The sequence below is a fragment of the Halictus rubicundus genome, chromosome 9 (genome assembly GCF_050948215.1).
Source record: "Halictus rubicundus isolate RS-2024b chromosome 9, iyHalRubi1_principal, whole genome shotgun sequence".
Classification (NCBI taxonomy): Eukaryota; Metazoa; Arthropoda; class Insecta; order Hymenoptera; family Halictidae; genus Halictus; species Halictus rubicundus.
Window position 1 is genome coordinate 8,285,665 of NC_135157.1, and position 25,175 is coordinate 8,310,839.

The 25,175-nt window shown below is 31.0% G+C and overlaps 6 protein-coding genes across 9 annotated transcripts in view; 3 read left to right on the forward strand and 3 right to left on the reverse strand.

Annotated features, from left to right (window-relative positions):
* Mvd (mevalonate diphosphate decarboxylase) overlaps positions 1-2,567 on the reverse strand; it is a 106,740-nt gene extending 104,173 nt beyond the window's left edge. The window contains exons 1-9 of the mRNA XM_076793931.1: positions 2,404-2,567; positions 1,901-1,971; positions 1,771-1,838; positions 1,658-1,704; positions 1,441-1,592; positions 1,210-1,377; positions 835-1,128; positions 604-765; positions 46-259 (exon numbers count right to left, since the gene is read on the reverse strand). Of these exons, the coding sequence (XP_076650046.1) occupies positions 116-259; positions 604-765; positions 835-1,128; positions 1,210-1,377; positions 1,441-1,592; positions 1,658-1,704; positions 1,771-1,838; positions 1,901-1,971; positions 2,404-2,455 (1,158 nt within the window). The 5' untranslated portion in view covers positions 2,456-2,567 and the 3' untranslated portion in view covers positions 46-115. The remainder of the gene's footprint in view (positions 1-45; positions 260-603; positions 766-834; positions 1,129-1,209; positions 1,378-1,440; positions 1,593-1,657; positions 1,705-1,770; positions 1,839-1,900; positions 1,972-2,403) is intronic.
* Positions 2,568-2,790: 223 nt separating this feature from the next.
* On the forward strand, positions 2,791-6,038 carry LOC143357431 (DNA primase large subunit). Its single transcript, XM_076793930.1, has 6 exons — positions 2,791-3,199; positions 3,455-3,588; positions 3,660-4,641; positions 4,749-5,017; positions 5,086-5,651; positions 5,722-6,038. Exons 3-6 carry the CDS (start codon positions 4,463-4,465, stop codon positions 5,968-5,970), a joined length of 1,263 nt encoding a protein of 420 aa, XP_076650045.1. The 5' UTR covers positions 2,791-3,199; positions 3,455-3,588; positions 3,660-4,462; the 3' UTR covers positions 5,971-6,038.
* Positions 6,039-6,100: 62 nt separating this feature from the next.
* Positions 6,101-7,045, reverse strand: LOC143357489 (magnesium-dependent phosphatase 1). The gene is made up of 4 exons (XM_076794017.1): positions 6,839-7,045; positions 6,677-6,731; positions 6,384-6,605; positions 6,101-6,283 (listed from the first exon to the last, which is right to left on the reverse strand). Exons 1-4 carry the CDS (start codon positions 6,882-6,884, stop codon positions 6,127-6,129), a joined length of 480 nt encoding a protein of 159 aa, XP_076650132.1. The 5' UTR covers positions 6,885-7,045; the 3' UTR covers positions 6,101-6,126.
* A 671-nt stretch (positions 7,046-7,716) lies between these two features.
* Pabp2 (poly(A) binding protein nuclear 1) lies at positions 7,717-9,939 on the forward strand. 2 transcript variants are annotated; one of them, XM_076793938.1, is made up of 7 exons: positions 7,717-7,864; positions 8,481-8,617; positions 8,722-8,836; positions 8,916-8,983; positions 9,060-9,301; positions 9,467-9,559; positions 9,868-9,939. In XM_076793938.1, the coding sequence occupies exons 2-7, from the start codon at positions 8,483-8,485 to the stop codon at positions 9,899-9,901; spliced, it is 687 nt and encodes a 228-aa protein (XP_076650053.1). In that variant the 5' UTR covers positions 7,717-7,864; positions 8,481-8,482; the 3' UTR covers positions 9,902-9,939. The 2 variants fall into 2 exon arrangements, with proteins under 2 accessions (XP_076650053.1, XP_076650054.1); XM_076793939.1 differs by having other exon boundaries at positions 7,721-7,872.
* Positions 9,940-15,993: 6,054 nt separating this feature from the next.
* Positions 15,994-22,132, reverse strand: LOC143357425 (protein zyg-11 homolog B). 2 transcript variants are annotated; one of them, XM_076793920.1, is made up of 10 exons: positions 21,996-22,132; positions 20,939-21,160; positions 20,679-20,838; positions 20,392-20,586; positions 19,575-19,972; positions 19,342-19,487; positions 18,818-19,203; positions 18,248-18,617; positions 17,828-18,164; positions 15,994-17,704 (listed from the first exon to the last, which is right to left on the reverse strand). In XM_076793920.1, the coding sequence occupies exons 2-10, from the start codon at positions 21,045-21,047 to the stop codon at positions 17,577-17,579; spliced, it is 2,229 nt and encodes a 742-aa protein (XP_076650035.1). In that variant the 5' UTR covers positions 21,048-21,160; positions 21,996-22,132; the 3' UTR covers positions 15,994-17,576. The 2 variants fall into 2 exon arrangements, with proteins under 2 accessions (XP_076650035.1, XP_076650034.1); XM_076793919.1 differs by lacking the exon at positions 21,996-22,132 and adding an exon at positions 21,766-21,872.
* On the forward strand, positions 22,128-25,002 carry LOC143357429 (PP2C-like domain-containing protein CG9801). 2 transcript variants are annotated; one of them, XM_076793926.1, is made up of 8 exons: positions 22,128-22,258; positions 22,338-22,422; positions 22,644-22,951; positions 23,025-23,251; positions 23,316-23,516; positions 23,608-23,905; positions 23,972-24,461; positions 24,611-25,002. In XM_076793926.1, the coding sequence occupies exons 3-8, from the start codon at positions 22,785-22,787 to the stop codon at positions 24,824-24,826; spliced, it is 1,599 nt and encodes a 532-aa protein (XP_076650041.1). In that variant the 5' UTR covers positions 22,128-22,258; positions 22,338-22,422; positions 22,644-22,784; the 3' UTR covers positions 24,827-25,002. The 2 variants fall into 2 exon arrangements, with proteins under 2 accessions (XP_076650041.1, XP_076650042.1); XM_076793927.1 differs by lacking the exon at positions 22,338-22,422.
* The last annotated feature ends 173 nt before the right edge of the window (positions 25,003-25,175 follow it).

Below are 25,175 nucleotides of genomic sequence, written 5' to 3' on the forward strand. Positions count from 1 at the left end.
CAAAACTATATTTTCTCGTGCCAATTAATATTTTTTATTAAAAACATTTTATTAATAATTATAATTTATTATATTCTATAGTTAAAATATCTAATATGTTAAAATTTATATATAATTAACGAATGGGTAATCCTTTATTATTTAACAAATGATCTTTAGGATTTTTCAGGTACTTAGGTCCATCACCAACTTGTGTATAAATAATATATTTAAAACATCCCGGTTCATGTTCTTGAATGTTTATCTTGTTTAACAAATCCTAAAACACATTGGAAAATAGTTTCATTCAGATATAAGTATTTTAGTATATAAAAAGTATTGGCGTAACTAGGTAGGGGCCAGGGAGGACATAGCCCCCCTCAAAATACGGATTAGCACTCCCATACACAATGGTATAAAGCAGTCCCCTTTAGCAAGCTTTGCAACGAGTAAGGGCACCCGCCGATGCCTGCACGGTGATCGCTGAACGGGACTGGTATAAAGTATACACAGTTGCCTGACGGGGAATATTAGGGGCAAAAATCAGGGGACCTGTTCTCCTCCTCCTAGACAAAGATTCTAATTACGCCAACAATAAAAGGTATAAAGAACTGAATAGTTTACTTGTGGAGGTTTAACTGTTTCAATAGGCAATCCCTTCCTATATTCAACTAAATTATCCTGTAATGCAGGAAAGAAATAATCTATTACACCCATAACTTCTGGAACATCTTTTTCTAGAAGATATAAAGTAGCATTTGGACCTGCATCATATGTATACGCAACCTAAAGCAAAATAAATTGTATCATGGACTCTAAAAATTTTTAGTTGAAACGCTCTAGTACAATTATTACCTTTGTATCATTGACAGCATTATTATAAGAATGAATTAAATCAATAACTGCATGCGAAATATTATTCAAATAGACACATGGTGGATATGTATCTAAGGTTGTTGCATGCATACTATTAGAATCCTTCATAGTAAGTTCAGCAAAAGATTTAAAATCCTTTTCAATTATCGCTTTGTGCATTTTATTTGCTGCTTCTGGAATAATGTGCTTTACTCTGTATCTCAATAGCTCTGATGTTTCCATGCCTCTTTTCATCCCAATTGCACTAGAGACTTTCTTCTGTACATCATGCACCTATAGTAACATATGTAATCTTGAATATCTGAATTTGAAATAATTAAATATAAATAACATTTAATTTGTTGGTTCACATACAACTAAGATTAATACTCTCATTTCTGGCCAGTAAGAAGCAGGCACAATTTGCTTTGCTATACTATCAGTGCCTTTTGGATCTGAACCCATGTGCCATCTTACAAAGCCTCCTAAAACACTACGACACGCTGATCCAGAGCCAACACGAGCTATTGAGCTAATGTCACCCTAAAATATACCACTTTATATATTTAGTTTACTTTATAAAATGTTATATTTTTTTTATAGTACCTCTACTTCGTACAGCTTCGCTAGGGCTGCTACCAAACAAGCATAACCCGCTGCACTGGACGCTAAGCCCGCTGCAGTTGGAAAGTTATTCTTTGAGCAAATATGAATTTTCCATTTTCCTAAAGTAGTAGAAGATCCTGCACGTTTTCTAACTAAAATAATATATTATGTTACCTATAAAATTTTCAAAAATTTCAATATATAAATAGTTAATTACATTCTGCTAAACAGTTTTGTAATCTGGGATTCCTGATGTCTTCTTCCCTAAAAAGAAATGTAAAATTAAAATATTGTAATTCATATTCATAATTAATAGGTATTGAAACTCACTTTTCATTTAGCCATATACAGTCTTCTTTGAAATGTGGACTGGCCATTACAGTGGTCTTTGCACATAGCTGAAGAAAAATAAATTTCGTTGATATCTGACATGCTTTTAATAACAAAATCGCATATGTACCTGATCTGTATCTAGGGTGGCACTTATAGAATCATTTGCTGGTAATATCAATGTTTCATCTCTTTTTCCCCCTGGAAGCAATGAATTGCAAATTTCAAGCCACACATTTTCTTATCTGTGGTCTGAGTTGTATAATGTTTAAAACCATCTATTTAAATGCAAAACATCACAGGAGGCCGCGCACATAAAAGCGCGTATAGTACTTATAGATGTATTTTATTCCAAACGCAAAGTAGTCAATAAGAAAACATGATTTTTTTTAAACCTCGAAGTTCACGATTGCGTTTGTTCAATAGAAAAATATTTCTAAATAAATTCGATATGAAATTTTTAGCTTGAACACGTTATTTGTTCAATAGAGAAATATTTTTAAAAATACCGTTTGAAATTTTACATTCCAACGTGGCGCGCATTCGAAAATCCGAATCATAATTAATAATTATTGTGCCTTTAATGTAATTATTTTGCAGTAATTTATAAAGGGTCGAAAGGAGAATACTTACAATATTTTATTACAGCAATATTAACAGGTGCAATGCAGGTAACGGTACTCATGGTCTAAAGTTCCACTTAGCTCTGACCACTGACAAACGTATCTACTACAGAATAACGCGTTCCTACGTGGCGCGCTACGTTTATATTCATATGAGCATTAAGTGTTTGTTAACTAGACTGTCACTTTGGTAAACAAATTTTACTTCATATATATATTTCATACGAATTTTAATATAACATACAAATATAAGTAAAATTTTAAATTCCCGCCATCAATTTATTTATGAGAACTGTTAGATACACACAGCTCTCTTCTATAGTCTCTATAGTCTCGTCTCTATAGTATAGACTCTATGGAGAACACTAACCAGGGAGGATACGAGAGTGTTCACCATATGAGATCATATGAGATTGAGATGTAGAGTGATGTAGAGTAGTGTAGAAACACACGCAGCATAACCGGTTAAATTAGTGTAGGCGAAAGTCCATCGTGCGATTGCGTGTCCTCCTGTCACGGTCGATTTATTAATGAGTATATGTGTATATGATGACATTAAGCTGCAGGGCTCTTTTTTCTCAATTTTCTCGGTGGTATTGTTTTCGTGACGGCCCTGTGCATTATGTCCAGTGTAAGTCGATTCCCTCGCAAGTGAACTAAGCGGTCCAAGGTCATACATAAGAGTTTTCTCCCCCTGATTATGTCGCAGTTTTTAAACGTCTCCCAATTCGATTAAGATTATCGTGCAGCTCGTCGAGATAAAAGGCGGATTAACACGGATATTTGTGCTGACTGCGGAGCTCTCGGTAAATGCTACAACCCTAATTATTTACCTACATGACCTTTTCTATTGTGTCCAATTAATTACAATGTCGCGCGATTAGTCATCCAGGAAATATTCCCAGTTTCTCAGTTCGTTCAAACGAATAGCTGATCGAAAAAGGTTAATGTTAATTACATATTTACATTCCTCTCGGGTATTATTTATTTATTTATACCGTGCTCCCGCGTCGTAATCTTCTGTTTTTCTGTTAAATACATTTTACAATTGTTTTGTTTAGAGCCAGGGTGGGCTTCTCTGAACAGAGCTATTTTATTATTCGACGATTGTTGTGGTATACACAGTAGCCTTGGCCGTCATATATCCCATATAAAATCTCTTCACAAGAGTGTATGTCATACGAATCTACTGAATGTTAGTAAAGAATTATGAAACCTTGCAAATCAATGTGTATCCTGAATAGTAATGTATAGCATATTTTACAGATGTTGCACACGTTGAACGATAACGGAGCAAACAGTATTTAAATAACAGTATTAAAAAATTTTAATGACAGCTGTTATACGAGGTCCCATATTCGTTACAAGTTGCAGCGTGTCTGTTATTATATGTTAACATTACATGTACAATTATTAGTTCTTCCTTCCAAATATTTTCATAAGTTGTGCAAGAATTTATTAATTATTGTTCGGGATTCGAATTCTGGAGTTGCCGGCCGTTACGACAACCGTCGAGCGTTCGCTCCAGTTTCCTTTTTTTTTTCTAATGTGTACCGAGTCGCGTAGCGATCGCTCGTTACCGTTGGGCGAGGTCGCATAATATTTGTCATTGTTCATTGCCGGTAAACCTCCTCTATTCGAATCTCAACCGTGTGTTTACCGGTATCATACGATCGATCATAACCAATAGCGTACAACCATGTCTGCCGGTCGAAGAACATGAGTAGGAGGCAGACAACATGTGATGCTAAAAAGGCAGCTTCACAATGATTGTATGTATTTATTCATTCATTTGTATTGATTCCGTTTCGTGTAGAGAATAACTAACTGTACATTGATATGAAAAGTGAACCGAATATGAAAAATACAATAGTTTCAAAATATTCTTTGATTATTTTTTATATGGATGTATAAAATATGTATATACAGTTTTCGGATTATAATAAAGAATGTGTGTACACATATTATTTACATATATAGAGAAGGAACCTTGTACAATAAAAACGAAAACCTTTTTCATAAGTTGATAGTAATGTAAAATACAATAAATTCAATTTGAACATTTGAAAATGTTCTATATTCAAGCTCCTACGGGACAAGTGTCACTTCATGTTTTGGAGAAATGTGTTTTTGCTAGGTTAGAATATCTACAATTATTATATGAAGCTAGAACTAATGAATTTAATGGTAACTTTGAATATTTACTAGAAAATTCAGTATATGACAAAATAGGTCATTTTTCACTACGGTAAGTGTTAATTTATAAAATTGTAATTATTATTTATTCAATTTTTATATTTTAGGAAAGACAAAATATTAATTTGTATTAACTACTTATCTATAAATGCAATTTAGATTATTAGCTTCGGTATCGCAAGATTTATGGAATTATTGGATTATCAGAGAAGCTCTGTTATTTCGAAATAGATTGAATTATATATTGCCTAAGCAATTACATAGATTATTAAGAAGTATTATACGTCAAGTAAGGTTGCTTACAAATAAAGAAAGAGTAATTAATAATACATTGATTGATATATGTATTTTTTTCTCTGGGCAACTGGTGTTTAAGCATCTCGTAGCAAAAGATCATAAACAAGACTGCAGTTTATTTCAGACTAAAGGTATGTATTGGAAAAAATTAATGAAGTTATTAATTTAAACATTAATGTGTTTCTTTCATTTTTCCAAGTGAGGTATGAATTAGTGCCAGACTTAATAAAAAAAAGAAAAATAAAGCTATGTGGTGGTTATGCCATTGTGCATTGCTCCGAATTTAAAGAAGTCCTGTTGTCATTATTTAGTACCTACATGCATAAAGATATGGCATGTATTAAGGCTAAAGCACAACACACTATAAATCAAGATGATAGACTTGACTATTTATATAAAAAAATCCATTTCCAATTATTTAAAAAAAGTCGTGGATATGGATGTATAACTATAGACAATATAGATACTGAAATGACAAATTTTCCTCTATGCATGCAACATTTGCATAGAAAATTACGAAGTACACATAGACTAGGCCATTATGCTCGTTTTCATTATAGCCTTTTTCTGAAAGATGGAGGAATGCATATAGAAGATGCTATAAACTATTGGAAAGATGAATATTCGAAACCCCATTCATGCTCCTCCACTTGTTCACATCAATGGCAATCAAATGAACGCAAATTTATATATAGTATTCGACATCTTTATGGTTTGGAAGGGTCCAGAAAGGATTATAAATCAGCTAATTGTGAACTCTTGTGTGTAAGTAACATATTTTTCATTTAAGGATAATTTATAAGCATGGATAGCTTTTAGTTTAATCTCATTATAGGCAAGTGTTTCTGGTCCAATGTATGAAGGGGGATGTCCGTTTAAAAATTTTGAGACAAATGTGTTAAAGAGTCTCCTCTGTTTGTCATTATCAGATAATCAAATAGCTGAATTATTAAGTATTGTATCTCCTCAAGACCCACAACATGCTTGTAGATCTTTTTTTAATATGGTTAGCCAAAGAAATAACAATAACATTGTTATCAACAGTCCACTACAATATTATTTAACAATGATCAATCAAATTTAGACACAAAATATTTAATGATATTCACTTTATTTGAATATAAGTGTACTATTAATAGAAAAATATTTCTATAAGATAAATCTATATCAGATCTATACTACATGTATAAATAGTAAATAGTAAATAGTTGTTAATTAAAGTTCCTAAAGATAATAAACATTAAAATTTTTTCAAAGCATCTTCGACAACTGAATGTGTTACACCACTTTTAACAAGTATACATGTAACACCAAGTTTGCTGACATCAACAATATTTCTGTGTTCGTCGTCAAAGAATATCATATCCGTATAGTCCGTATTAGAAGCTTTCTGAATTCTGAAAAGAAAAAGCTCGTTCCAATTAGAAGATGATAGAAACATAATCATTTAAATAAAAGTTAATAGCTATCATTTATGAATATGTTAATAACACTTACTTAGAAAAATGAGTCAGTTTACATCCAGGATATATTTCTTTGTACGTGAAATATTTTTCCCAGTTAAATAACTTTAATAGTTGGTTAGCACCTGAAATTTCTGACGTGCGAGAAGCAACGCCAAGTTCATAACCTTCGTCCGTTAACCTTTTCAAAACGTCAGGCACCTCTTTGTAAAACCTTATGTTTTGACCATGAGCATCTACTACATTATTTCCTTTTCTGAAAATTGTTTTAAAAAGTAAAATTAATTTCATATCATTGAATAATCATAAAATACTAAAATTTATTACTTTTTGAAGGGAGGAGTAACATGAGTGTCAACCCAAAACGGCCATAGAGTATAATCTGAAAATTACATTTAGCTGTAGGATCATTTATTTATCATATTTAATGTACATAATTAAGGACCTTATTTTTAAAAATTAAAGATATCGTTATGTAGATATTCTAACCTAAATCAAAAACTAATATTTTAGGTTTCCGTTTCATATCACTCATTGCTTTTGGATTTACAATGAGAGAAAAGTTAATAATAATTTATATATTTTTATGTGTACACTGATCTATGAGTCTAATTTGTGTCAAAAATATTATACTTATATTTGCACAAAATTCTTTCCAATACGCGGTGAAATATTACGTACATATATATACGTACATGCATGTGTTTGTATAAATATAGGCAGAGAGGAACTTTCCTCTCTGATGTAAATATGTATATGTTTTTAGTACTTTTCACGCTGAGAAGAAATCATGAAATTGCAGATCAAATTTGGTTGGCACATATCATATTGCTATTGGTCAAAGTGACAATGTCAATAAATCAAGTTCTATATAAACAGAGAAGGTATATACTTATTCATATTATCTAGCTGTCGTCTAGCTCCTCGTGTGTTGTATTAATAGAGTTTTATGAAACGTAATTTATTATTAAATGAAAAATACAAATGATGTTATTCGTTTCACAATCTACTGTTTCTATATAGTCCAAGGTCTAAGCACTATATCCCGCGGATTATACAACGTTATAGAGGGAATACTGTACGTGACATTTGAGTTATCATATGAATCATAAAGAGCTACTCACACTGTATGAATTTGTTTGCATAAAAAGTAACGTTCACATATAAGAATATATGGAAAACTAAATAAATTAATGCAAAATAATGTTTTTGTAATTCTTTTGTATAAAATAAAGCTATATATTAGACTGAATTAAATTTTCTCATACATTCGATAACTGCGATTTTGCGCATTTTTGGAATGTTGTACAACTACCAGTAACTATGTAGTAATATTCCTCTCTGGTAATGCTAGCGACTAGTAATGAAACAGTTCATGACGAGACATTGTTCATCTTGTTCGGTGGTAGCGTCAATCTCGCTTATCGAGTTTGTAGAACATCTTGGAGTGTCGATTGAAAATAGTTATTCAATTTATTATAAAATTATTATTTTAAATAATAGAAGCATTTGAAGGTATACACGTATGTTATGCTTTTTTGAATATTTATATACGATAATTACTAATATTCTGTGTAGACCGTACTATGTAGCTACAGACGTATAAACCCGTATATTGCACGTTATTAGCGTTATATTTACCGAAGCATTATTTTGTTAGAAGTACACTTTCGCTGGAAGTACATGTACGGAATTTTTTGTCTATTTATATTTATTAACATATCTCTCATTTTTGTTAACTTTTTTAACTATTGTATTTTGATATTTTATTTATAGTGTTAATTATAATTTTTTATGTTGTAAAAATGTACATAAAAATATTTAGATTACAAGTTTTTATATAAAACCATACGTTTAAGTAATTTACAAAAACGAATGTTAATAAAAATTGTTTACTTTAAATATTCTATTTAATCAATAATAAATTAAAGTTTTGTACAATAATATACAGTTATATGTAATAATAAATGTTGAATATTACAGTTATATGTAATAATAAATGTTGGATATTTATATATTTTATGTACGCATAAAATCTACAGTCTATCGGTGATATGTATTTAGCAAGAAATTTATGATTTTTTTGTAGACAAAATATCCATGTATACAAACATTTTATGTTATATTACAGAAATGTCTGAATCAGATCTCTTAGCTACAGATCACATCGATGGTCTAGACGGACTTGAAAATGGTCAAGATGGAGATGCCATTATGCAGTGTGATGGTGTGAAGCGCGAACTAAATGAAGCAAACATTGATGATCCGGTACCTGTCTTTTCTCAACTAGAAACAAATGTTGTACACTGTAAACAATACTATATATGTGTACATATATATCCCATGTTACTAATTTATCTTTATTATTTTAGGAATTGGAGGCCATTAAAGCACGTGTTAGGGAAATGGAAGAGGAAGCAGAGAAATTAAAGCAATTACAATCTGAAGTGGACAAACAAATGAATATGGGTAGTCCACCTGGTATAAGTGAGTAATAAACTTCTTCAATTTGAATGTATAATATACTATAAGGTATTAGTATCAAATAATATTTCTTAATTTTTAGCAAGTCCATTAAATATGTCTTTAGAAGATAAAAAGGAAGTTGACAATAGATCCATTTATGTTGGTAATGTAAGTTGATATACTATAAAATTTCATCATGCTTCAAATTCAATATCACTAAAATATTATTTATATATTGATGAAGGTTGACTATGGTGCTACGGCAGAAGAATTAGAACAACATTTTCATGGTTGTGGTAGTGTCAATAGAGTGACTATACTGTGCAATAAGTTTGATGGGCACCCCAAGGGATTTGCTTACATTGAATTTGCAGAACGTGATGCTGTACAAACAGCTATGGCAATGGATGAATCTATGTTTAGAGGACGACAAATTAAAGTAATGCCTAAAAGAACGAATAGACCAGGATTCTCTGTGACTAATAGGTACTTAAACAAAAGACAGAACAAAGCTCATTTGTATGCCCATTATCTTTAAAAGCCACTATATCTTTTATAGTTTCCGAGTTAATTGACTCGTTTATGCATAGCACGGACATACTATAGATATATGTATATATACATATTAATATTTACAATTGACATTTTCAGGGGACCACGAGGAACGCGAGGTTATCGAGGTATGGCCAGGGGAATTGTACGTGGCAGTGCATACTTTGGATATAGACCCACAAGACGACCCAGGTATGTTTTAACCCTTAGCACTCGAATGGCACCACTAAAAATTGCTGTATCGTTATTCAGACTATTTTTTACATTATTAAATTTGTTTGTATTTAATAAATTACTAAACACTTCAGTATCGTACGGGTAAATTGCACCATTTTCGTATGAATAAAATGAAACAAAAATATATAGAAGAGAAATATTCTAGGTCGGAAGAAATGATTCGTTTTGGAGTTAAAATAGCTTTGAGTGCAAAGGGTTAAATTTGATGTATCTTCAATTCCAACGATTTAAATACACCTCATATATGCTCTTTTTTTATATAGGAGTTACAGAAGGGGTTACTACATGCCGTATTGACCGTTTTAAAAGACCTCACTACTATTTTACAAATTAAGGTAAGTTCTTACAATATGATTTACATTATAATTTAATTTATCAACTTTTTACGATTGTTCAAACATAAAACGTCCAATATTAGTATAACTAAAGACATTTTCTACTTAAAAATATTTATATGCGTTAAAGATAAATATTTTTAATAAATTATACGCAATACATTTGCAATATGGAGTGGAGTTACAAAAATTACTTTGTTTGAACAATAAAATTACAAACAATGAAGCAATACATTTGTAGGAAAGGCTGGTGAAGCAACTACTTATTTTAGGTATCATTATTGTAAAGTTAGTACAAATATTAATAATTAATGACAAATGGTAAAGCAAAAGATATCTCTACAAATTTTACTAGCCATTCCTGAATAAATGTACATTTATTATTTGCTTAATAGTAATTGATCTATATTTTGGATTACTGTTGTAATATTCTGATGTATCTATACAATTTAAATGATATAAATTTACTATAACTATTTAAAATTAAAATAGTGAATTATAAATAGTGAATAATAGTGAATATTATGAAAATCATTAGATACATTGGTTTTGTTAGGGATACTGTACACTGCTCTACATTTATACTCAGGCTTATCACCTGGCCATATTTTACATATTGATAACAGAATGCCTATCTTGATACATTATCTTGACAAGAAAATGATTCAATAGTCCAATTGTACTTAAGTTTATTGAAAATATGAACAACGTAGAATAATTCTTTCCAGAAAACTATATAAATTCTTCTTTTTTAATGATATTTTATGTTCATAAATAACAGGTATTCCAATCTACACTCTGAAATATGGCCTTGTGAACTGTAATACAAGATATTGTAAGTTTTTGTGCATATCTTATAGGTTACACAAAACTTACATATTTATACCAACATGCATTACAGTATAATGCTGCTAAAGTGTTTAAGTAAATTCTTATGATATGTCCACAGAAAAAAAAACTGATACGATGGGAAAAAAAAAGAGAAAGAAAAAACCTCATGTCAAAAGAAAAAAAAAGATTGGACAAAGATGGGCACAATTAATCATATTTGATTTAATGAATCATCATAATGAACATTACAAATGTAGATCAGCGAGATTCGCTATTGCAGTTCAATTGCACTTTTTTATACACTAAACAGTTGTAATTCAACTGGCACTGTAGCATCAGCCTTTATCTGTTTACGAGTACCTCAATCCCTTTAGATTACAAAAACACAAAATATTAAAATGTTAATTAAATACTATTAATATATAACAAATTTTCCTAGATATGTGTATATATACATTTCTATGTACATATACATAAATGTGAATAACGCTATAAACACTAAACATTATTTTAACTAAAAGAAGGCGTAATCATTCAATTGTTATAGAGTTATATACTATGAAAAAATTACGTTTGTACTTTCAGTTATAATCAATAAAAAGCACGTCATTCCTTTTATATAATATACATATATATAAATATTTATATAATTGTAAGGTGTGATGGCCTGTAATTAATTTTAAAATAGTTTTGTTTGTCGTAGGGCACTTAAGTATATTTGTTTTTTAACAACTATAGTTTTCCCTTAAATAAAAACCTCTTCACACTTTTCCAACTGACATTTTTATAACTCGCGACTACAACCCTAAATATTTTTGTTATATAAAAACATGGTTTATTTTAACTGTATTGGTAAAACATTATGCATTTATAATTAGGCATCTCCTATACGTGATAAAGTTCACATGATGTAAAAGAAACTTTTGAACCATGTAAAAATGATTATGGCTCACAATGAAGATGGTACTAGGATTAAAGTATATTAAGGCAATACTAAATTATACACAATACTATATTACCATCTGAAAAACTGGTTTTAGGAATCTGTAGCATAGCTATATTAATTTTAGAAATGTTTTGACATATTATAAAGGCTGATATAACAATGAGAAAAAGAAATGGCAATGTTGGTGTGGTAATCTAGATAATACTGTTGATATATTTCCAATTTATTTTACAATAAATTTGTTTCATGGTTTTGAATTTTAATTTTAAATATAAACAGCAATTGAACCGCAATGTGAATATCTAGAGTAATATCATATTACTATAATATATATAGTAAATTTTGTATGCATAGTAAGTGAAAGTTGCTAAAATTATAAGTTGTTATAGTTTTTCTATAGTGTACGCCATATGTGTTGATATTAATGTGTGCGACTTTCATTTATTTATTACTAACTATATATCCTCAATTTTATCTGAAACACATTGCTACTAATTTGTAAGATGCGTGTAAAATGTTTTTGAACCATTAATCCACTGTGCTATGATGTTAGGGGGAGAACCAAGTTTCCACGTATTAATGATCGAGCTACATTTCGTGACGTTACTTCCATGTCGCTAAGTATTTTGCAGGTGCAGTGCAGCATCAGCATCAATTGAGTGATAATCATACAAATTTCATGAACAATTTTTACGTTCCATTTAGAAAAAGAAAAAAAAAAGAAAGAGGAAAGAATAATTAAGATATAAATGTAACATATAAATGTAATATGATTGGATGGTAAATAAAGATTTTTTTGGCTTAAATTCTGTATTTACAATCGCAACTTTCTTCGTACTTTCACTCAAACTCATATCATTACAAGAGTAGGTAAGATAAAACTAATTCAAAGAGAATAGTGGTTTACGTTTATTAACAATCTGTGGCAGTTAAATCGACATTTTTTTTTACATTTCAGATCAACAGTTCATGCGTTTAGAAGGATAAATTTTGTTCATACAAATCAATAATATATTTTTATAACAGATATAATCAGAATATCGTTATATTTATTTTATTAAAACTTTGCATTTTGTTATATCTCTGAAGGCATATAAATGCACAGTTAATCTCTAAAAGTTTGTCAGTTATTAGTGGAATATTAGTAATAACAGAAAAAACTGAAGACCTGAATTCAACATACTATACCAAAAATAATTACCTAACATTATTTTATAATAATTTATATAATAATACAAACATAATATTATATTTGCAAAGTATATTGGTAAGATTCTAGACTAATCGTACTATTTTTGTTTGCAGTGTTAACGTAAATAACATGCATGCCATGTATACAGCAATTGCAACTTTACAAATTGAAGAGGGGGAGCTCCACATAGAGTCCATATTGGTAATTTGTCTTTTTCTCTGCTGACTTTTATTCAGGTGTCTCAATAGTCCCAACATTTCCTTATACTTCCTGCGAATCTCTGCACACTAATGATAATGAACAGTGTGCATTATAATCATTATGGCATTTGACTTTTGACGAAGCTGTATAACTTAAATGGTATTGAAATATTGGGATAATTTTTCCAAAAGCACACATCCATAAGCATCAACATTAACAATTATGTTGTTAACTCAAATCTCTGACCACAAGAATATGGAAGTGTTGTAGTAACATAATTACCGAATTTATTAGACTAGAATCTTAAACATTAGTTATACTATAGTTTATAACTATATAACGCAAAATGACGTAATCGATAACAAATGATTAAATTCTCAAAACATTGCCACTTGCTACTTAAATTGATCGATTTTCTCATTAATTTATTTAAAATATATAGATATATATTTAACAATCAAGTTAACATTTTAGCGTATTGTTTCTCGTCGATTGTCTGCACAATTCAGGCCGAATAGCTGTAAAGGAGTATACCGGTTTTTAAGATAGAAAATCGATTTTTTCTATGTGGTATGGGCAATAACCACATTACAAGGATTATGAAAACGATCCAACTTTGCAATTTCTTCTAATCGCAAAACAAGCCATCATCCTAGGGCAAATATCAAGGATGTTCAGATGAAATCTATAACTCTGAATCAGTAACAACCCTCAATTGTTACTGACAGTTAGTATTGATAAGTTCGAATGATTTGATTCCGCTTTTCTTAGTAACAATAGAGACATTTTAAATTCAATGCACAGAGGTGAGGCTAACCCATGGCGTTATGGCTTGCCAAATCCTTAATTGCACAATACCTGGTGAATGCCTGGAGATCTGACCATAACTTACTTTTCTAGAACTATGACTAGTTTGGCTGACTGGTTCAATTCTCTGAATAAAAATATCATAATACTGTAGCAGTAATGCTGACACTCAATCTTGCGTTAAGGAAGGGATCGGTAAATGTATTCAAGCACAAAAAAATATTTTATACAAAGAAGAGTAAATCGTTATGTTTACAGTGGTTTTGCAAATTAAGCAATCTGGTAAATTTGATGTAGTCTCTGTGTTTTTCGATGCACTAATGTTACCTTAGTTGGTATGAACTGCACCCTCATCAAGGATATCTTTAATTAATGACCACATTTGTTATAAAACTACCTCGAGACGTTACAAAGCTAAGGTACTGTAAAATTAATAAAATTACTGCAATCTCCCTTGAGAATTTTTGTGTGCTCAGCAGTACTTGATAAAAGGAGGAACACATTGGTATAATCAAGATCTAATGTTATTTTTTTTAAATGATTGAAGAAATTTATTGTTATGGTAAAAGTCTATTATCTAGCATCATTTCAGTAGTAGCAATGGACAGTAAACATCTTTAAGGCAGCAGCCAACAAGCTCTAAAGCCTCAAAATCCAACACGATACAACAAGGTAGACAATTTGGCTATTATAGTATCACAACTGATAACGAAAATAGACTCAATGATCGTAGAGTTCAAACAACTGAGCCAAAAAATAGATAACATAAACAACAATAAAGGTCACCCATGGCATTAACACCAGCTTATATTGCATTTAATATGGGAGGTCACTTACCCTTAGCGTCCAACTATCCTGTTATTTCGTCACGTTATACTAGATTGATTTGAAGTATAAACATGTAACACAGATGCCAAACTACCTTAACAATCTAATCTGCCCAATTCGAATACAGACATAAAAATGATAGACGGTGTGCGAGATCCCGAAAATAGCGGATCAGGACGGGTTTTCGAAAATTTCGGAATCAACCAGGCACGCCACATGCAAGTACCGTCAGTATTGTACTCGTTCCGCGAGACAGTATCGACATCTAAGGATGAGATGCTCCCCATTCTTCTTGTCGCATTCGAAGACCTGCTGGCACCTGAACTGCATCACTAAGGTATGCCAAACCCTTTGTCGTTGCTGCATTAGCTAATCGGTAGGGAGTTGCTGAAAATGTAACAGATCAGGAGCGTATTACAGAACATGCTTACGGTGAACTTGTTGGAACGTATGCAGTAGCGGAAAAAACAACTGTGGCTAATAGGGATCAAGCAAGAAATACTCGGAGATATCTGATGATGGTCCATCCATCTTCAGTAGATGAAGTTAGATCCTTACTCCTCGAGGTCATCAACAAATGTAGAGGGTGCACTGGAGGATTAGTCACCGAAGAACAATCAGCTGATTTTTGTTTCACTTGCTCACAATATTGGTGTCTTTGACCGGATGTTAACTTTTTACCAATATCATGGCTATGTGATTCCGGTGGAAATATTTGCCAATCGAGACAATCGTCTGACATAGCAGGCTCTATCAGACCCTGCCCATCATTTCATTATGGCTCAACTTTTAGATGGATTCGTTACATCTGGCTATGTCGAAGATTATCATATTTAGTATATGGAATAGCGAGGTCTATTATTCGAGCCTATCGAGTCAGCCACACCCCAGAATATCATACAACTCGAACTGAATACAATAGTAGACACAACAAATAATGTTAACCTACCGTGTAGAAGTTCTCAACTGAAATCACGTATGAATGTAACATTGGGACGTGGAGATCCTGAATAAATTTTCTGAGGACTTAGTAGGCTTTTCTGAACCATACAACCATGAAGTGGAGCACCCCTGTATAAACTTACATTAAACGGCAGCCCGCCCAATATTAACGAGGAATTCACACCAACCTGAACCTGCTGCACCTCCAATAAAGCCTGCAGAAGGCTCAAAATGCGGGAGTCTAAAAGGCTTCAATTTGTTTATCGAAGCTTGTTCTTATAGTATTTAGCAAGTAAAAAATATAGCATATGATAATAAAATGTTAAACATTTATCTCTTCTAAGCTCAACGTACATCTTTGAAACGATTATTTATCTTCGTTTCTAAGTAAACAAATCCTTAAATGTAACTTATACCATACAATCAAGCATACTTCTGACAAGAGAAGGATCCCAATTATCCGATTCTAATTTGAACAAATTAGCTGTGTCATATGTATATTGCATTGCTAATGAAGATGAAGCGGCAGTCAGATTACAAAGGAAATGTACATTTTTAAATATACATGGTGTCCTGTTTGAAGTTTCACACGCAATTATTTCCCAAATTATAGCTTGTTGTAACTAACATTTCAAATGAAACTTACTCTGTTGGGCCAGCGGGAGGGGGGCGCATCTTAGGATCACAAATCTTCTCTAGGTGGACGTACTTCCGTCTAGCTAAGCTAAATTTTGAACGACACTGAATGACCTTGGAAGACGAAAGTATTATAAATCAGTGAATTCGTCTCGGGATATGCTATACGCTTAACTAATGACAACTTACAGTTCCGTATAACAAAAACTGAGATCGCCTTGAAATTTTAGAAGCACATCCACCTAGAGAAGGTTCGTGACCACCATAAAATGTCTTCCACGAAACAAAGTAAGTTTTATTTGAAATATTCTCTTTGAGAGAATTTGCTATGAATTTTCCACCAAAACTTGTCGACAAATTCCGACCCATCGTCGCAATTACATGCCAAATCCATGCCAAACCTTGCCCTCGTGAAAAGGGCAAGTAAATCGCACTAGGAGCAAATCTATAGTTTCGAAAATAATTGAGTGCGAAACTTCAAATGGGAAGTTGTCAGATCAACTTGAAATTTTGCATGTAGGTTACTGTAGAAATTATAACACTCCGAAGTTTAACCGTGATCTCAAGAAAATTTTAAAAGATTGTACCGTTATAAGCGGCATGCAAACGTATACATCCCATCTTTGTATATTAATAGGAACGTAAGGATATTAAGTATAGATGCTAAATAGACTTAAAAATATAGACAATTAATCCTGTGAGATACATTGTAAATGTAAATCAAATTGACTTTCAGGATTAAATAAAATATATGCCGTATCAGTGCAATAACAAATGAGCATTTATTGAGTGTTCATAGTATCTGATTTGAAAAGTGAACGCGATAACCGCAATGAAATTGTAAAATACACAAAATATTTAGTTTAACCCCGTTTTTTCAACACAACTTCAACTTACATTTACAATATATTTCATGGATACATAATATTAATGATTTATATTTTTAAGATTATCAAGTAGTTTGATCCTTCTCTTGTGAATATAAGATCTATATATGCTATACTTCATTAAGTTTCATGATACATACAACTATTATAATAATTCAGGTCCTCAATTTAAATCTACAAAATTTAATAATAATATTCTGGACTTCTTATTTCACTTTAGTCCACTTTTGATAATTTTCCGTGATCATATAATGGTTTCAATTATTTGGTCTAAAAAAACAGGACATAAGAGTGCATAGATATAAACATTGACTAGTATACCAACTCCATGGTACGCAAATTTTGTTTTGGAAGGCAATAGTTATCATTAAGAATTTAATTTAATCATTTCAAGGATTGATCGTCGTAAATTTTCTATATGTGTATTTGACGTTTCCAGGGTTTTTAATATTTCTACACCTTCTTCTCTGATTAACATGCTGCAGTAATGTTTTGCTAGAAATAATAAGAATTTGAAAGTAAAGCAACCATTGTAGTTTATCTTAGGTTAGTAAAAGAATTACATTATGGGTCACATTTGCAGCAATTAACAATTATCAAAGTATCAGAGATACTTACGATTTTTCGTAATTACATGTTGTATTGCCCAAACTGCCCAAAGTCGAACTGGAGCATCTGGACAATGTAAAAGTGGAAAGAATGGTTGAAAACTTCTATAAGCAACCATTTCTCCTTGAGGTGTTTGCCAGTGTTTCACAGTGTGAGCCAATTGTTTTAACAATAGTGCCCTGCTTTGATGCAAATTTTTCGACCACCATACATATTTACCATCGCTAAGCAGATGTGCAGTGATGCCTGCCGCGAAATAAGATATGTCGATATGTGTAGAGACCAGCAATGTAGAAAGCATAGAGAGGAATTTACGTTCCATTAGCCTGGGTCTCAAAGAACTAACCTACAATAGAATTATATCAGATGTTGCTTTCTTTCATTTCAACATTGCGACAAATAAATTGTAGTAAATTAGCGAGTACGAACCTCTGCTATATTATTTATCAAGCCTAATACTTTAGTCTCGACGCTAGACGCTCCTTGAAAAGTTTCAAGCATTTCAAGAAACAAATCCATTCCACCTTCTGCCATAAAAAGTGAACATGTTCTGGCACTTTCATCAGTTAAATTCCATAGTACACTTAATGTAAACTTCATCGTTGTATCTACTAATTTAATTTCAACCTTAGACCTAACTATTGCAAGTAATTTAGACATGTATTGAGGATGTGCTGCAAGCATAGACGTTTCTACTGGTGATATCTTTGCTACCGTAATTGAGGCAATAGCAACAGACATGCGAGTCATTGATGGCTCATTAAAAGTTAACATAGAATTCATCACTAATTTTGCACACCTATAAAAACAAGAAACAATTAGATTAAAAAAAAATTATTTCATGTACAATATACATTAAAGTTCCAATATATAAATTTATATATTATCAAATAAGTGACTCATGGTAAAGTCACTCACAATTAATCTTCTTGTATGTTTATAATATTTTTCATTGGAATTGCAGGATTTAATTAGAAAAAAGTTTTATAAAGGTTTTACCTGAATTTATCAAAATTAATTTGTAGAATTTTATCACTACATAAAGTTAGTAGTGCATTCATATGAAGTCGATAATTGGCTGGATAAGACTCCATCGCTACCATTGTTAATTCAACAACTTGTTTAAGTATAGATGGGTGAACCATAGTGGCTAGTTCACCTTTGGTAAGATTATAAAGACATGCAGTTGAAGGTAGTTGCACACCACATTCATGTTGATGCTCTCTCATAATAGCTAATACCAATTTTATGACATCAACCCGGGTGTCAAAAAAGTTATGCGTTAAACGGAATAAATTGAGTAAACCTTTCTCAAGATAAACTGGCCTAGATGTATACCTCCTAAGAGCTTCCAAAGTTTGAGCTTCCGATGCTATACCACTAACCTACAATAAGAGATAAATAATCAATTTTATTAATAGTAACAGAAATGTTTCTGCAATGTGCAAACACAATATAAATACACAAGTATTATTTGAGAATATCAGTATATTACTAATAATAATAATATGAATGTATCTTACAACAAGGTTGGGTCTATAGTCTTTGTTTGTTGAGTCTGTTAAACTATCCTCATAACAAGCAAGTGTATAAACAAGTCCCAAAAACGTTAAATCTGGATGGGCTTTGATGAATTTTTTCAAGTATTTCAGGTTTATATCAACTTTACCTGTAGTGAATATAAAACAAAAATTTATATTTATTCAGAACAAATAGAGCAAGTAGAACACTAGAACAAAGTCCACTTAATACCTACCAGATAAATCTAAACTAATTAAATATGGCATACAATCTACAGCTTTTAAGAAGTCTGTTAGAGTTGGTTTTCCATAACAGACATTAAACACAGAGGTAACTCTATGCGTATCCCTTAATTCAGAAATGTCTAAATGCCTTAATTCATTTAATTCCAATAATACTGAGAATAATTTTGCATTTTCATTTATCTTCAAGTCGTACATATAAAGAGTTTTCAACCGATTTTTACAATTTTTTAACGGTGTTATATCATCAACTTTTGTACAAGAGATATCTAGATTTTCTAAAAGAGGAAGGTCGTTAACCACTATTTCCAAATCATATTTATTAAACTCTGTTCCAGATACATTCAATGAATTCAATGCTTTTAATTTTCTTGTTACTACCACACAATACCTGCAATATTATACACACACACAACTGTCAATATTATTGTACATAAAAAAGAATATTTCATCTACAAGAAAATATATTGAAGTGACATCTATCAATTTTTATGAACTTTTGATCAAATATCTTGTACAATGTTAGAACTGAATTAGATATATTAAACTTTTTAGTCAAATAAATACATTTAAAAAACAGCACTTGTTTGTTAATATTGTCTGATCGGATATTAATATACCTTTTTGGACTGACCTAATATATTTGTCTATGTGAAATACATATTTAAGTACCGAATATATATGAAATGAAATGTTTGTTTTCACAAATATTATAAAAAAAGTTATTAATAAGTTGCATCAAAATATACGAATATTACTTCACTATGTTCTCTTGTTAGTAATAATTTGAAAATAATAAATATTAAATACCGTGAAAATTCCTGAAAACTTCCTTTTGCTATACTCAATGACCTAAGATTCTGTAAACTCCAATCACCTAAACAACTTATCAGATCATTAACTGTTATATTTAATCCATTTACTACTAACTCTTGAACTTTGTGTTGCTTTAAAACTTTCAAGCCTTTTGCTGATAACACAGATGCATCTTTTAACTGCACGCATCTACAAGAATTAATCAGAATAATTAATATTTTATCGCTTAAATATCACGTAAAATTACTGTTTTCAATGTAATAACATTCTACATAATTTACCTTAATCTGGTGGACTTTGAATCAAAGAGCGTTATGGTCAAGTCGGATAAAGCTTTCTTTTCGCAAAGGTTAGATAATAGTAGTTCTGAGATTTCAGCGGGTATAAAAATATTTGGATGCTTAAAACTAATTCTTGTTGTCGAGGATTTGGCTTGCTGATCTAAGGATTATACAGTCGTAATTATATTATGTTAAAACATTTTGAATAATTACACTTAATTACACCAATATATAATGAATCAGTAGTTGATGGTACTTACAGTAAGAAGGTGGCTCCACCGAACCAGGGCATAGTACACACAAGTTCAAAATATTGTCACAAATAAAATCAATGCACACCTCACGCAGACTTCTAGGAGATTCAAACATCTTCTACTTCTGTTCACATGCAAGTCTTTCTCGTCTTCCTTTTATTGCCTATTAAATACTTAATTGCTTCTACTGATCTAGCATTTCATTGTGTTACACTTGTTTCAATGAATCTGTCACAACATATACATTATCATTAAAGAATGACACAATGTGCTTTCTACATATATATGTATATTAGACATATGTTATGAGACCAACTAATCTAATTTGTATAGTAACTCTTACACTTATTACTTGAAACAAAATATTACACTTTGAGAATAACTTATAATACGTTTCATGAAAATATATGAATCTTCCGAACACAATAAAGCAAGAACTTCAGTAATATGCAACAAAATCTTATTTCTTTTATTTTTAACCTAATAACAGAAAAAATGAAATTCTATCGAATTCTATTTCCCCTAAATTAGATTAGAAAAGTACGAGTTTACATAAACATTCATTGTCTAACGATTACATAATAACAAGTTCATAAAATGGAATAAATATTTGTGTCACTATTTATGTATCTCATTGTAAGCACATTGCTTATACTTTATACACACATATTGAAACACATTTATAAAATTGCCAACTTTATTATAACACATTAATATTTATGATCCGATTACGGCAATTTAAAAGAAAACAGTTCAATTCTTGTATAAATTCTTGTGTGAACAACACTGATTCACAACTGTAAATACAACCGCGGAAAATCGTAGTCTCTCACCTGTGGAGAGAACGCCATATTGACTTGCCAAATGTCTAAACAGACCAAAGAGTCTACTTGGATGCATATTGTAGGATACGTATACATACTGTAGAATCACGTCTCTTACTGTACATGAGTAACGTATTAGAAAATAATGACAATGTTAATCATAACTTAATTGTGAAGATAACAGTGCTAATTGTATTGCGTTGTACGTATATGTAATAGTTTTCATCAGTGACACGTACCTCAATATCAAGAACATTAAAAATTTGTATTGTTCCGAACAAAAGGATTTATCATTCAAATTATATTTACGTAAGAAATCAGTGACACTTTTTAATAATGAATGGAATTTCTTCGTTTGTAGTAACAAATTGAAATTGAAATTCTGTTTGTACGGGAATTCGTCAGTTATTAACATATTATCAATATGGCGGTAAAGTGGAAAACGATGTGCTTTTCAATGTGTATTACGATGTCATCTCTGTATTGTAAGAATTTTTTGTAGGTAAGTCTATAAAATTTATATGTCAAGATTATTTGAATACGTTCATTTTTATAAACTTAACCATTATTTCGTATTACAGAATTGTAATTACGTTTGATCCTAAAATTAAGGAATTGTCGGATATCAAAGAAGCTGATTTAAAATGCAAATCTCAAATTCAAAAAGTTAGACACTTTTTTATAAGCTTATTCTTTTTATTATAAATTCTTTCCTATTATTTTGTTCACAAATATACATGAGAAAGGATGCAGATGGAAATTCTGATATTTAATTTTTTTTTAATTTATTCATTGATAATATATGAATTATAATAAAATTATAATAAAATACAAACTAGTAAAGCTACAAAATATATTTGCTTATACATTTTTTTCTTTTTATTAAGGTTCAAAGAAGAATGAACTTTCCAAATTAAGGTCATGGTTTGAATCATTAACAAGTATCAACCATTCTATAATGTCATATTTTATGATAACTGACATTGATCAACATTCTACCTGTATTCGTATTTAATTTCCTACAAAGAATGCCAAGCTTACGAAAAAAAGTTGCTGGCTTTATGCGGCAATTGTCAATTAGTAATTTGGCAGGAGCTGTAGAAAATATAGGTCAAGGAGAACAAACCTTGCGTAGCCCCAGATCAATGACACAAGATTTTGCAAGTGGTTGCTTTATTACAAGATACTTAGATGGGTAAACACTTTTTACAAAAATTCTAGAATAAATATTATAACTAAAGTGTATAGCATCTGTATTATATTTTTAGTCTAGAGACAAAACAAGAAGGACCAGTAATCGTCCATGGTAGAAATCCAGAAGAACTGCCAATTAGACAGCTTGGAAACTTTCAAGAAGATAAAGAAACATTTGCTGCCCACACTGGTCCTGATAATGGACTCATAGCAGTTAATGTACAACAAAAACACTTAAGTATTAATGATATCGATATAGATTATATCGATATGTTAGATCAAGGCGAACAATATAGAAGCAGTAAGTATTGAAATTATTGAATTCTATAAAAACAGTACAAAAGTAATAAAATTGTTTCTTACAGCATCTACAACCACAACTCCTACAATTGCTGGTATTTCTGACTGGTTTAATCCTCACGAGACAGCATATGGAATTGCTACTACATTATATGAGAAAAATCCAACAAATAATACAAATAATGGAGAACCTATTGCAGACAGTTTTGGAATTGTAGCCAGATCGAACTCAGCTATTTTAGCGCTTGCAGATGGTGTTAATTGGGGTATATTTAGTTTTCAAAAATTTAATAATATCTTTTTATATATAGTAATCGCAAACAACAGCACCAATCTATAAACATACAAATTTATTAGGTACCAAAGCAAGTATCGCAGCTAGGTCTGCTGTACATGGAAGTATGGAATATTTAAATAAAGCGCTCTTCTGTCCTTCAGTTAACAATGAAATAACAACAACGAAAGATGTTTTTATAGCCTTACTTCGTTCATTCCATGCTGCGCATTCATTAATTTTACAAGAGCAAGGAATGCTTACAACATTAACTGTATGCGCAGTTCTTCCACTGCCAAGTTCTGAATCTAATACAAATCAGAAAAAATATGTGGCTTGTACCTGTAATGTAGGGGACAGTTTAGCTTATGTATATTCAAGGTAACAAATGATTTGTTAAAAATTATTACGTTCTTTCTATAAAAATAATTTTAATAATATTAATAGGAAAACTGGAGTGAGAGAAATAACAAGAGGATCTCACGATATTCATTGTATGCGTGACATGCGCGACGCTCTTGGAGCTTTAGGTCCTGTAGATGGTTGCAACCCTGAATTAAATAATTTGACGCTTGCAATGACAGAAGTTGAAAATGGAGATATCGTATTCTTAACCAGTGACGGGATTTCAGACAATTTTGATCCAGTAGTTGGAAAATTTGCTATCTTACCATGCCATAATAGTGTACCTGATTCGACTGTGAAAAATCATGCCGAAGGAAGATCAAAAACCCGTCGAAAATCCGTAGAGACTTTAAGACATGCAGAATCCGGCAATAGTAATAGAAATAAATCTAATTTACCCATAGTCGAGGCTTATCAAAGACATGAGCTAACACTTCTTAGGATGGAGGATTTGTTACGAAGAGGTGTGTCTGGTGAAGGTCCACCATGTAACAGTGCCAAACATCTTTGCGAACTTCTTTTGGATTTTGCTGTAAGTTTCCAAAAGTATAACGAGTATTCACAAATAGTGTGCATGCAATCTTTTAAGTATAAAATTTAAATACTAAAAATTAGAAGATACCAGATAAAATGCAGTACTGATTTTAAATATTAACATGAATTTAATTTTTCTATAATAAGGTGCGTATAACTGCTGCCAAAAGACGAATATTGGAAGATACTGATTTATATTATGCACAAAGTAAAGATGGTCAATTAGTTCAACTATCCAAACAAGAACAGAGAGCTCGGCGAATAAAGACATTGGACAAAGTTTCCATGATTCCTGGAAAATTAGATCATGCAACAGTTGTAGCATATGTAGTTGGATCATTCGATTCAGAGTATGGTTTATAAATAACTATGGTAATAAAGTTGCAGTTTTTATTTGTACGAAAAGTAATATGTTAAAATGTTTTTATATAAGATATTTCTGGATATGTTGAGTAAAAGTATTGTTTTAAGTATTATAAAATTAAGTTGTTTATATAATTTTGTTATTTAAAATAAAAAATACATGTGCTTATTCTGTATACGACGAAACTTATTTAATTATAATTGTATATTTAATTTATTAGTTATATGTGTATAATTTGTACATAATTTGACGTCAATAAGGTACAGTCAAATATGCGCGACAGCAATAAACAATCGCTGGAATGTATATTTTAACAATGTTCTGAAAATAACGATTTATAAAATTATG

What these genes read in the sequence shown, in the direction of transcription:
- LOC143357431 (XM_076793930.1), top strand. Translation starts at nt 4,463, where the DNA reads ATGTTCTATATTCAAGCTCCTACGGGACAAGTGTCACTTCATGTTTTG. An exon ending in ATAGGTCATTTTTCACTACG is followed by an intron (nt 4,642 to 4,748) that starts GTAAGTGTTAAT and finishes AATGCAATTTAG; the next exon opens with ATTATTAGCTTCGGTATCGC. An exon ending in CAGTTTATTTCAGACTAAAG is followed by an intron (nt 5,018 to 5,085) that starts GTATGTATTGGA and finishes CATTTTTCCAAG; the next exon opens with TGAGGTATGAATTAGTGCCA.
- LOC143357489 (XM_076794017.1), bottom strand. Translation starts at nt 6,884, where the DNA reads ATGAGTGATATGAAACGGAAACCTAAAATATTAGTTTTTGATTTAG. An exon ending in AATATTAGTTTTTGATTTAG is followed by an intron (nt 6,732 to 6,838) that starts GTTAGAATATCT and finishes TGTAATTTTCAG; the next exon opens with ATTATACTCTATGGCCGTTT. An exon ending in AAACTGACTCATTTTTCTAA is followed by an intron (nt 6,284 to 6,383) that starts GTAAGTGTTATT and finishes TTTTCTTTTCAG; the next exon opens with AATTCAGAAAGCTTCTAATA.
- Pabp2 (XM_076793938.1), top strand. Translation starts at nt 8,483, where the DNA reads ATGTCTGAATCAGATCTCTTAGCTACAGATCACATCGATGGTCTAGAC. An exon ending in AAGCAAACATTGATGATCCG is followed by an intron (nt 8,618 to 8,721) that starts GTACCTGTCTTT and finishes TTATTATTTTAG; the next exon opens with GAATTGGAGGCCATTAAAGC. An exon ending in AGACCCACAAGACGACCCAG is followed by an intron (nt 9,560 to 9,867) that starts GTATGTTTTAAC and finishes TTTTTTATATAG; the next exon opens with GAGTTACAGAAGGGGTTACT.
- LOC143357425 (XM_076793920.1), bottom strand. Translation starts at nt 21,047, where the DNA reads ATGTTTGAATCTCCTAGAAGTCTGCGTGAGGTGTGCATTGATTTTATT. An exon ending in AATTAGTTTAGATTTATCTG is followed by an intron (nt 19,488 to 19,574) that starts GTAGGTATTAAG and finishes TATTCACTACAG; the next exon opens with GTAAAGTTGATATAAACCTG. An exon ending in ACTATAGACCCAACCTTGTT is followed by an intron (nt 19,204 to 19,341) that starts GTAAGATACATT and finishes CTCTTATTGTAG; the next exon opens with GTTAGTGGTATAGCATCGGA.
- LOC143357429 (XM_076793926.1), top strand. Translation starts at nt 22,785, where the DNA reads ATGCCAAGCTTACGAAAAAAAGTTGCTGGCTTTATGCGGCAATTGTCA. An exon ending in TGCAGATGGTGTTAATTGGG is followed by an intron (nt 23,517 to 23,607) that starts GTATATTTAGTT and finishes CAAATTTATTAG; the next exon opens with GTACCAAAGCAAGTATCGCA. An exon ending in TTAGCTTATGTATATTCAAG is followed by an intron (nt 23,906 to 23,971) that starts GTAACAAATGAT and finishes TAATATTAATAG; the next exon opens with GAAAACTGGAGTGAGAGAAA.